General features: G+C 33.0%; 1 protein-coding gene and 1 non-coding gene across 2 annotated transcripts; both read right to left on the bottom strand.

Moving 5' to 3' along the window:
* Positions 1-699: 699 nt before the first annotated feature.
* On the bottom strand, positions 700-2957 carry LOC110783234 (ABC transporter G family member 23). The gene has a single exon (XM_021987545.2). The coding sequence runs from the start codon at positions 2939-2941 to the stop codon at positions 986-988; it is 1956 nt and encodes a 651-aa protein (XP_021843237.2). The 5' UTR covers positions 2942-2957; the 3' UTR covers positions 700-985.
* TRNAW-CCA (transfer RNA tryptophan (anticodon CCA)) lies at positions 793-864 on the bottom strand. Its single transcript has one exon. It is a non-coding gene; the product is annotated as a tRNA-Trp (tRNA).
* Positions 2958-13072: the final 10115 nt, after the last annotated feature.

The raw sequence follows: 13072 nt of genomic DNA, 5'->3' as shown, positions 1-13072 counted from the left end.
CCTAGCATAAAACTCATATTCGAGAAAGGTTGCTCACTTAGAAATATAGTAAACTTACATTCAAATGAATTGAATAACCTCCTTAATTAGGCTTTTCTTTCATTTTGGAGTTTAGCGATTTCATTCTAAAAGCAGAGCTTTAGCGAGTCAACTACCTTAAAATTCGCATAAGCGCGTAAATGAAGTTGCCTTTAGCCAGATAACTCCCAAAATCTTCGCTTAAGCGACTTAAACAAAATGGACTTTACCTTGGCGTTGATGTACCTATTTTACCTTTTCAGGTACACAACTACACGTAATTCTTTTTTTGAAGGTAACGTAAATTCTGATTGGTAATAGAAGAGAATGCAAATAAATTGTTACTTTCCATAACATTAAGCTCTAATTTGGTTATAGTATTTGTTTAAGGAACCCTTTTTTTTATTAGGTATGAAGAAGAGACTCTACTGAACCAATACCTATCACAGGTTAACTAATCCAGCTACACAGGTTTACGTTTGAGTCAATCTCAAATATTTCGCAAGTAATGGAGCTCAACCTTGTGACCTCCAAATCACAAGGTAGTTCCCCACCAACTCTAATAACTTGAGTATTTATTTAGGCCCTGTTCGGCAAAATTAGCGGTAACGGGTAGCGCTTAACTGATATGTGTGTTCGGTAAAAGTAGCGGTTGATATTCTAAAATAAAATAAAAGGTAGAATATTTTTTAAGTTTGTTGTGCGCTATTGTTGCTTCTGTAGAAAGAATTTGTTAAAAAAATAAAAAAAGAAATCCGGATAATTTCGGGGTTTTGAACCCGACGTGAATCGAACACGCAACCTTCTGATCTGGAGTCAGACGCGCTACCATTGCGCCACGGATCCGGTTTGTTGTTGATTTTGACCAAATATAATACATAAGTAATAAACAATAACTATGTAATTACGCATAACAACAATGAAGTTTTACATGAAATTCTCTTGAATAATTAACCATGAAAACGAACTAGAAAATCGTAGTTGCAGCTCTTCTAGCCAAGATAACCCAACAAACGACCCGATACAAGACGAAAAACCCGATCATAAGCCCGACATTTTCCCATCTAATATCCCTATCAAGCCCTCTATTCCTCAAAACATCACCCCCATTCATCAAACAATTACTACTACTACTACTAGTATGATCATTAGTTGCCCATGAAAAACAATCATTTCTCATACCCCAATACTCATTAACAATCATAGAGTCCAAGGGGTACCTATACAAAGAAAGATAGTACATAAACATCCAATACTTGGGAATGATCTCTTTTGGTATGAAATACCCCGAAAACAAGAAGAAAGCACCCAAAACGGTGCAAATGAGCGAGTTCCCTGCTATAAAATCGGGTGATATTGAACTTAAAAACATAACCAGCGAGCTAGCCATGGAGATTATCAGCCAGACGTTGAAAACAAAGAAGGAGAAGGCCTGGATTGTAGGGTTTAACCCTACAATCCAGTACACGGGAATCGAGAAAAGTAGGGCTATAAAAAGCAAAAAGGGTAGGAATACTAGTGTGTTTGCTATCATATAAGATGACATTTTGTAAGCTTTTCTTGAAGATTCTTTCATTATTACCTTTCTTTCTTGTAGGTAAATAGGTAAGGCTTCGACTGTCGAGGAAAGGAGGAAACTTAGACTAAAGGCAAAAAGACCTAATCTTTCTCCTACGCTCACCTCATCTTTCCCTAACTTGACATACACAGTTCCTAGACTGATCCCTCCTACAAGTGCTTGCATTGTTCTTGCAAGAAATAGTTGTTTTGTTCTATAAATCACTTTTGAAAATCTTGAACAAAGGATTCTTATTTCTAACCCCCTATTGTAGAAATACCCTTTAACCCCTTCATCATTTGGGGGGTAAAAGTTTAAATTTTTACCCTTGTTCCAAATTGGGGTAGAAGAACAAATGTTTGGTTTTTCATCTTCTAATTTGGAGATTATCTCCATTGCAAATTCAAGTGTGTTTAATTGTAATGGAATTTCATAACCCAAATGGGAGATCCTTTCCTCTAGCAATTTGATTGTTCCATTATGAGCAACACAACCATGTGACAGGATCAAGAAATGAGAAATGTGTTTAAACATTCGATAACTCGGTTGATGGATCGAGAAAATAACCGTCTTTTGCTTTGATTTCGACATTGTTGAAGAAACAAGTTCAATCACATTTAGTGCAGCTGAGCTGTCTAACCCGGAAGTTGGTTCATCAAGTAGCAAAATGGGCGGGTCATGGATCAATTCGACACCAATTGAGACCCGTTTTCGCTCTCCCCCGGAAATTCCCCGGTTTTCTTCATCACCCACAAAGGAATTTGCAACTTGGAGAAGACCAAGTTCTTGTAACAAGTTATCTACTCTGTTTTTTCTATCTTGGGAGTTTAACTGTCTTAACTGAAATTTGGCGCGAAACATTAAAGTTTCCTTAACGGTAAGAAAAGGGAGTAAATCATCTTCTTGGGCCACATACCCACATAAAGCTCTTAATTGGGCTGGGCTTGAAATTGAGTGGTCATTTAGGGAGATTGAATTCGGGTCAAACTCTTTCTCTTTTACCCGCCCGGATATGATTCTAAGAAGGGTTGATTTCCCTGTCCCACTTGGGCCCACAATTGCTAGCATTTGGGAGCTTTGGGCTGTGAAGGAAACTGATTTAAGGATCTCAACATTGGGCTTGGGCTTTTGAAATGGGCCCCCGTTTCTTTTAATGGTGTAGGAAAGGTTTTTGACAATAAGCTTGTAAGGGGTGGAAGTAGTTGTGGAGTGGGACCTAGTGGCGGTGGCCGATGGCGGCGGAGAGTGGTTGCTCGAGGAGGACGACGAGGAGGAGCAACCGGATAACTCCTCGTTCGAGTCCGAGGTCGAGAAAAGGATTATCGTGTCGTCTGCCGTGACGGGTTTTTTAAAACATTTTGCCATTGTTTTGTTGGGAGGTTGTAAGGTTTGTTTTGAGATTGAAATAGCAAGTAATTTATACTATGGATGTTTACATATTTTGGAGGTTAGAAGTTGTAACTACCAAAGTTTGCTTGATTGTTGTGGAATTTTGTAGAGTTTGGTGATCTAAGAAAGGGTGTATATGTAATTTAATTGACTTGAAAAGTGGATTAATTGTTTTTAGTGTTTTTGGTTAACCAACATAAACTTAGGTTAAATTAGGTTAGAAAATAATTTCTAAATTCCCAAATTTGGAGATTACTTCCCATGACTTCACATGGTAACGTACAGGTATTTGATCACTTTCCTTAATTTATATATTTTCCTTTATTATGGGTTTCCTTAATATATTTTTTTATTTTTATTTCTGAAGTGATCTATTTCCTTAAGTTAATTTCCATTTATGTAATGATTTATTTCCTTAAAATAATTTCTATTTTTGTAATGATTTATTTCCTAACATTTATTTCTATTTTGGTAATGATTTATTTCCTTAAATTTATTTCTATGTTTGAATGATTTATTTCCTTGTAATTTTATTATTGTTTTATATTTTTGAACTGATCACTTTCCTTAAAATAATTTATTTTCTTCTGCTTTGAAATTATTATTTTCTTTTTTAAAATTATATTAATATATCATGTGCTGTTTTTAAAAGGTTGAAATTGATTACTATAAAAAAATATTACTTCTTTTTGAGGATTGTGACAAGTTAAAGAAAAAAAAAATCAATAAACAAAAATAATATTTTCTATTGTTGGAGGACAAGCGACACTTCAAAATAATTTTATTGTTGAGAAACTGATGGACAGGAGTTGGCAAAGAAAATCTCCCCTCTTTTGGAACATTTTTGTATATTGCGTGGCAAAGCATTTTAAATAGTGGATAAACATCATTTTTTTTTTTGTTAAAATATCATGAGTTGTGTTATTTTTTTTTTTTATGTTTAATAAAATATAAAAGAATAGATTTTCTTTTATCACAACGTAATACTTCGTATTCTTTTATCTATGTACTTGTGTTTTTTGTGTGCATGCATTCGGATCGATAAAGATTATTATCTAAGCTAGCTAATAAAAACAAAAACAAATAAACAAATGTATAAAAAATCAAAAAATCCTCCTTATTTCCTCTCTTTATATACATCCACAACCTTTGACCTAAGAAATATATTGTCCATTTTTCTTAGAAAAATGAGGAGGAAACCAACTCAACATAGATTTTTTTTTTGGTGTACGGTTCACCCATATGGCTAGGGGCGAGTTATGGGTGGATAGGTTCCAGTCCCCTCCCAATTATTGTTGCGGGGGATCGAACACGAGTTTTCCCTACCAAGTTCAGCTCCAATTACCATGAAACTAACAGGCAATTCAGCAATTGGTAACTCATAATTGATTATTACATGTCTATAAACTTGATTGCTTTGTCAAACAAGGTTGTCCCCCAAGTTGAGCTATTTGTTCATCTTTTTGTAATTAGTTTAATCAATTAAGTGATCGACAGCCTTTTAGCAATTAATTAATTTAATATTAGTGTCAAGTTAAAGGCAAACCGTACATCATGTATTAGCCATGTTCAACTAAAACTTTATACAATTGAGTTTCGACAATGTAGGACAAAAGAACTTTGTAAGACAATGTAGGACATATTATCCATTAATTTGTAAAGTTCCATAAATTTAGCAAGTCTTAGATTAATTTGTTGTAAAGTTTTTTTGTGTGGTAGTATATACGTAGTGTGTTGTAAAGTTTAATTAATAGAAATGTGTTCAAAAAACAATGATCAATGTATTTTACTATGCAATATTGTAATCAATTTTAGAAAACAATGACTGAAATTGTGTTATTAAGAGTTGCATATGTAAACCGTGGTTACAAAATATATACAGAAGCTTATCTTATGAGTTGAAATGAATAATTCATGAAACGAGGTGAACTAATTAAACATTACCTCAGTCCTTATCAAAGTTATTAATTTGTGGTTGTTTTCCGATTCTCCCCTCTACACATTTACTGACATCGGGGACAAAATTGCAATAATAATGACCCTAATTCTGCAAGATGATAAGTTTGATCCAACATTACAGGTCACACCTGCTGACAACAACGGAGGTGGCGCAAGACTGCCAAGTAGCTAGACCAATGCCTAAAGGATGAAGTCATATCAAAATGTACATCCGCGAGAGAAGTCTCTGTTTCATATTATGCGAATCAGAGTCTGAACCTGAATCTTCAAACTCTATAAAGTAATGGTTTTATGGATCTATTCCAAACCAAAATAATTGAATAAAAATAACATTTTGAAAAGAAAAAAAAACAAAAACAAAAAAACATATCTCCTACCTTGTGGCATGTGATGGAAGATACGGTTGAATAGGACAATTCACAAATAAGCCAAAGGCAGGCTGACAATATATATGCGTTGATTGAGGACACAACAACGATATGATGATCAATGTTCAATGTTTGCTAATAAGTTTCTATAATCATTCAAATTTAATCCACACATGGTCAATCCATATATAGGAACTAATAGGAACTATTCCATTTGTTCAACACCACTAGTGGTAACTTTCTTGTTTGCTTTCAAGTGATTCACAATTTGACACGTGGGATGGCAATGGGTCGGATCTTCGTCTGGTGGTAAAATTCGTACCCACTTTTTTGGAAGGTGGATCTAGTCTGACACGAGTATGGAAAACGCACGTACTCTACATTACGAAGTGTTACAATTTTAAGAAAACAAAGGAAGTACATTTTAATTACTGCGAATCAGCTACATATCCACGTTTTTTAATTTAACTATTTGGGTATTAATTAATGGTGCATAGTATATTTTAATTTATCTACTTCTGCAACAATCTATTTTCTCCACTTTTTGAAAGGTGGATCTAGTTTGACACGAGTACGGAAAACGCACGTACTCTACATTACAAAGTGTTACAATTTTAAGAAAATAGAGGAAGTACATTTTAATTACTGTGAATCAGCTATAAGTACACGACATTTAAATTTAACTAACTAGTGTTAATTAATGGTGCATAGTACATTTTAATTTATCTACTTCTGCAACAATCAATTTCCTCCGTCCATAATGTTCCTCGTATTTACTATTCACATGGTCAAAGTTTTATAATTAGCAGAATAATCAATAGAAAAAATAGTAACTCGTGGGATGCATTTCATTGAATTTCTTCCATTTAAATTTTCTAAATACTCCCTCCGTTCCTAAATATGTGTCCAGTTTCCATTTATGGCATTTCCTTTTATGTGTCCACTTTCTGTTTTTGGACATACACTTTTCCCACTTTTCCATACATTTTTCCCACTTTTCTATACATCATTATTACCTTTTCTTACACATTCTATACTTTTCCCACTTTTCAATCACTACTTCCACTTTTATTTATACTTTACCAATAAACAATTATCTACTTTTTCCTTTCCCAAAAAAAAAACATTCTCAATCATTATCTCTTATACACCATTCAATTTTATTAATTACCGTGTACATGTCCAAAGTGGACACGTATTTAGGAACGGAGGGAGTATCATTTTTTTATAACTTTTACTAAAACGAAGTTAAATCTATTAATAATCAAAGCATTGCATTAAAGACTACGTATAATGAAAAAATGAGGGAACGGGAAAATTAATCACTCTTACTCAAGTAAAAGTGTAACCAACCAAATAAAAATATTTAGGAACAGAGTTATTCCGATAAGATTCTACACAAAAGATAAGATTCCACACAAACATTGAGGGATGTGCAAGAACCTTGATAAGTTCATTTAGATTAGAGTATTAATTAAAATTAGATTAAGATAACTCCTAGGTAATATTTTAGCTTACTATAAGTGCACCCGACTTCTATGCATATATCGTTAGAATCGAAGTCAAATTATTATGGGGAGTTATAAAATAATCATGTTGACCTTGTCAATGTGTGACATATAATTGAGATAGATAGGGTTAGCTAATTTAAATTGAAAGTGTTTTCCTAATTATGATTATCAATCTATATGGTATAGTTTGATATTGATTATGAATTCTAGGATCTCGTTCTTTGTTATAGTTCTTTAGATAATAGGTCACGCTTGGTTGATCGAATGTGATTTATAAGGAATTAGGTTGAATATCATAATCATTCTTTACTATGCAGATCGAGTTTTTAACACTAATTTAAACTGATAAAGTACGTGGATTATTCCTCGTGGAGTGTTAGTTATTATTACGGAGTAATGGTTTTGATGCCTTTAGGGTAGCATATATATATGAAGTTTATCATGCACACTAATATCTGAAGTCATAGTTCTATATGCATGTGAAACATGATTTTTCATCAATGGTAATATACAGAAATAATAGGGGAACACATGATCTTATAATTTAGGTGGCTATCGAGAGTTTGGCCCCACGTAGGTCTGATCGCTAGTTTTACTAGCTCGATCTCGATCATAATAGAAGTGTTTCAGTTTCGTGTTAATCGATATTGAAAAATGTTATAATTATCTCATCCAGTAACGCATGATCTTACAACTGACAACTAATTAAATAAACTATTGTAACTTGTGTGAATAGTTGAAATTATTTATGTATATAGATTCATTCTCTTTATTTCTAAGGAATTCGACACATGTCCATGCAATTTTACTCTCTTCACAAACCGTTACGTTGTAGTTACGTGTTAATGTTGAAAAACAATTTGAATTTTATTTCCCTTTCAAAATGATTTTCATCATCTAATAACACGTGATCCTATAACTTCACATTTACTCTCTTAATAAGCTATACCCTGTAGTTGTTTTACCTCAGAGAAACTCTAAAAACAACCTCTCATTCACTTTATCGGGTACCCAACACGTGATCATGTAACTTCACATTTACTCTCTTATTTCTCTTTTCTTAAGTTATTTCGTAGTTGCTTTACCTTAGAAAAACCCTTAAAACAATCCTTTGTTCATTTGATTGGTTTAAACAATAGCACTGCATAAAATTCAATTCAACTCAACAGATGTATACAATATGAAAATAACAGGGATGTATCACAATAGTAAAAGGAAACCAGCTTAATTTTCTGTAAAATAAAACTTAATCACTAGAATATTGCCTATCATGGCGATCAAGACTCCATAACTAGTAAGCTAGTCTGGTGTCGTAAAAATTAGATAAAGAGAACGACATCATAATATAAAGTATACTCTATAGCTACACATATAGTGAAAATAATATCACGCATGCAATACCTCCAACATGTAATACGTTACAGTAGTAAAAGAAAACCAGGTTCAATTCTTCCGATAAAATAAAACTTAATCACCGGAAACAAATGTCAATCAACACCACGTACTCCGTAACTAGTAAGTCCGGTATAGTAAAAATCAGATAAACAGAACGAGACCGTAGTATACTATTGATCAAGTACACCCAACATGATTCTCACTGTAATCCAACGGATTCAAAAAGCGCGTAGAGATCATTCAACACAACTTATTATCCACCTCTTATTTAAACGACTTTTATTTATTAATCAAACAAAGTAAAAAAACAAACCAAACACCACTCTTCTCTCACTCACACTCTCTCTCTCTCTCTTTCTCTCTCCACCGCGAAAACCACCGCGAAAAATGTCTCGCCACCGTCGCCAAGCGTCGCGTGTGATACTTCCCGAACTCATGTCATTCGATTCACCACCGTCTGATAATCCTTGCTTCCTGATTGATCAGATCACAGCCGTTGATGAAAAACACAACTCCAACCGTCAATCAGCTCCTCCTCCTTATTCGCCACCTGATCACCGTCGTCAAAATGCTGGACCGCCGAATGCTCCGCCTTCTGACGGCGGCGGAGTTAGCAACAAGTCTCCTGGCAAATCGACGGCTTAATTAAGTAAAATTAGTCTTTGAAATTTCCCGAGTAATAATAATTTCTCTCCTCATTTTTCCTTCTTTTTTTTTAAATGTACATCTATTTATATATGGATGTCTTTTTTTTTTTTATTGTAATGTTGAATCTATAATGTAGCAATTACCAAATATATGAGGGAGAATGATGAAATAGTTGGTTAATTTGTTTTGCTTGTAATAGTCCAAATCTTTTATCATAGTATGTAGGAGTAGTTCATGAAAGCCTCATCAATGTCACTTTGAATGAACTTTGATCAAATATATTTTTGGATATCACAAGGGGTGATCCTGACCTGAAATCGAATCACGTCTATATCATTTACTCTTGATAACTCGGTTTTTCAAGTTCTATTATGTTCGACTTATTTTGACTTATTCCATACGAAATAAGTTTAAATAAGATAAGTTCGGAAAAAATAAGTTTTTTCAATCATTTTCACGCACAAATAAGTTTATTTCATACAAACTAACTGTTCTAAATTTCAGATAAAATAAGCTCAAATAAGTTAAGATATTTTCAAATCAGACAAATTCAGATAATATAATTCAAGACAAAATAAGTCAAATAGAACGAAGCTTCTATATCAAAATATAAACTATAATTAATTTATTACTCCATATCATTATTTAAATATTGATTGCATTACTTATTTCTTTTCCTCTCTCTCACAAGTCACATGGGTTGACAAGATAGCTTCTTAAGTTTCTTATGGTCAATCTAACCTTTATTGTAAATTTATTTTAGAAAATATACATAAATGAAAGTTGTTTATAGACAATTGGTTAAATTAATAATAATTTATTAATTACCTTTTTTAATTCAAGACATCAAACGTTAATTTTTTTTTTTTTTAAGTTTGACCTTAAGAGTTAGAGCATGAAGAGAAGACATATTTCTTCTAGATGTACAATAAAAGTGTTGATATAGTTGATATATTAAAATAATGGAGTAGCAATGTACTTGGATTATGATTTGTGAGGTTACGAGGTCTAGCATGTAGCATACAAAATCATGATCAATGTTAATATGATTTGGTCACGTTGTACTTGAATTTTTATTTGTTTGACCATTATCAAAAAAAACAGACATCAAACTTTGTGCCTTTGATTGTTTACAAGATTAAGAAAGATTCATAGCAATTAGTAAAGTTTGACTACACTTATTGCTACACTTTTTATGTCTAAAATCTGTGTTGTTGTTACACATACACAAGGTCTATGTAGCTAATGTGGCAGGGATAGACGACGGCCAGTGAAAATCGATCACGTCAGCGACTTAAACAGGAAAAAATTAGGGTGTTCTGGTAGCGTGTGTGACCCACAATCTACAACCAATAATAATATACATTTGTCTATATGATCCTCATATAGGCCATGTTCTTTTGGACTTTTTTGCAGTTCCATTCAGTTCAGTTCAGTTCAATTCAGTTCAGCTCAGCTCCATTAAGTTCAGTTCAGCTCCATTAAGTTCAACTCAGTTCAATTCAGTTCAGTTCAGCTCAGCCAAATAAAGTTCAGAAGAACAGGAAGCCTTGTGTATATGTCGTGTTAAAACTTTCAAGATTGAGCTAAATCTTTATTAATACATACTTAAACTTAGATCAATATATCATATTCCGTAGACCGTACTAGCATATTGGGTTTTGTGTACAAATTTAAAACAATCATTGTAACGAAGCAATCACAATCTATAGGACAAATTTTGCGGTTATGGTTGCGTAACATTAGATAAAAAGACATTTGGGTGGCTTAGAAAAGTCCTACGTCGTATAATAACATGGATAACATGTCCTATTATATGATCTAATGAGATTTGAGGCCACAATTTCATATCACAAACAATTAAATTTGTTGTCATGTAGAAGAACATTATCGCAAATGATTTTCAATGGGACCATTATATATGTAATGTTGTGGCGGGAACTTTTATCATGTGATCAATTTCATGGCCAAGGCACAAGGGTAGTAACGTCATTTTGTTTGTTCTATGACCAGTGGCGGAGACAGGTGTGTCAAGGGTGGGCATCCGATCACCCAATTTTGTAAAAGAAAAACGTTTATACCTTATATTTATTAGAAAAAGTAAATAAATAGGGACTAATTAAACAATTGTTTTACTAACATGTCGAGACCACAATTCAAAAATGTCGACATCCCGATTCAAAATTTTTGACTCCGTCACTGCTTATGACTACTTTGATTCATACTGAACCAACACAAGTTAGGTGGGGTTGGTGGGGAACTCACCTTATGACTTTAATTTGAGTTTACAGAGTCAAATGCTATCAGCTGCGAAATGTTTAGGAGTGGCTAAAAAGTAGACTTACATAGCCAGATTGACCAACATGTGATAAGTGATGATTTAGTAGGATCCCTAACTTAAAATAAGATGATTTCGTAGGAATTGTACAAGTATGATTTTCGATCAAAAGACATGCATGTTCCCCAAATAGGTACTACTCGTACATTATTAGATATGCATGGCACTTAGAAAAATACTCCCTCTTTCCCGGAATACTTAACCTGTTTTCCTTATCGGGTCGTCCCTTAATACTTGACCTGTTTCTAAAAATGGAAATATTCTAACAATATTATATTATTTCTCACTCCACCCCTATTAACCCACCTACCCCTACTCCATACAAAAAATAATTAAAAATTCAACTCCTACTCTCCCCCAACCTCACCCCTTCACATATTTCCCACTAACTACATTAAAATAATACCCCACTATCAACTACTACCTATTAAATTAAATAAGTCAATTCAAGTCCCTTAAACTCTGTGCCGGTCAAACTGGGTCGAGTATTCCGGGACGGAGGGAGTACTCCGTAGAAAGTAATGTTCTGTACTTCAATTCGTATAAGTTTATGGATATAGATATTTTTTGGTACATGTTCTTATCACTTTGCTAGTGATGGTTACGGAGTACTACACAATTACACATATTGGTGTACGTTTATAATTAGTAGTACGTCTAACCCGTTATTAGCTAGTTTGTTTAGCTCTTAGTTGTTAACTGTTTTTACTAGCCGATTTGATTGACTAACTGGTTGCATTGAATTAGTTATTTTTCTAAAGTGTTTGATAAATCAATTGTTAACTATTAGCTTTTTTTTATAGTGTAAAATGACCGTTAAAGACATTGACATAAAATGATGTAGGTTGGTAAGAGTTGTACTTTTAGACAATATTATTGACAAATTTGTCATTTCACATTACTTCTTCAAACTTCGAATGCCAAAGCTCATATGTTGTGAGCTTTTATAAAATGGTTTCTCAATTTATCCAAAATCTCTCTTCAAATAAATCTATCTTAAATCATAACTAAGTACTTCTATTAGTTTCTTAATACGGTAAAATCTCTAATTCATCTTAAAAATCTATTTTTCTTCTCCAAATTAACCTCTCGTAACCAAACACGAAACTCCCCATTCTTAAATAGTCGGTCTAGTGTACCAGTGGGGAAAATTTATGTTAAATAAAAAATGATGTACTGACTTTTTTATTCGAATAAAAAAACAGGTGACACATTTAAAAATTTAGGGCATGCATGAAATTATATATGATTTTAATTGCAAAATTACGGAGTATGGATCAACTATAATTGGTATTAAACAAGTTTCATGATCCAAAAACATTTGAGAAATTTAATTGTATAAAATATACGTTGTAAATGCCTTCCTTATACCTTGATCATAAGAATATATTTTATAATTTATGGAAAGTAATTTTGACACACCGAACACTGAATTTGACAATCGTATTATACAAATACATAAAATTGTGTTTCTATAGTACATATATAAAGTTGTGTTATAAAGTGATGTGCTAAAATTATGTTTGTACTTACATAAAATAATGGTTCTATTAACCATTTCTTAAACTTTATACTTTTGAGGTACAAAATTATTAATTGATTAACCAACTAATTAAAGTAACTAACCAAAGTGAACACAGTTGCTGAACCACTCATTTGGATTGGCTGGTTCCAAAACTTTGACCACCGTCTTTTACAGTAAAAGTAAAAGTAAAAATACTTGGGCATGAATCAGTCAAGGAATCAAAAGAAATTAGCCACCGAACTGAGACCCGATTTAATTCACCCCATTTTAAAACATTTTCCCATTTTTTTAGGAGTCATAGGTTCACCGTCACAGGTATTAATGTATTTAATAAAAATGAAACAAGTGGGTCACTACAAGAAT

The sequence above is a fragment of the Spinacia oleracea genome, chromosome 4 (assembly GCF_020520425.1).
Source record: "Spinacia oleracea cultivar Varoflay chromosome 4, BTI_SOV_V1, whole genome shotgun sequence".
NCBI lineage: Eukaryota > Viridiplantae > Streptophyta > Magnoliopsida > Caryophyllales > Amaranthaceae > Spinacia > Spinacia oleracea.
Note: the sequence above shows the minus strand (reverse complement) of the source record. Positions and strands in the feature narration are given on the sequence as shown.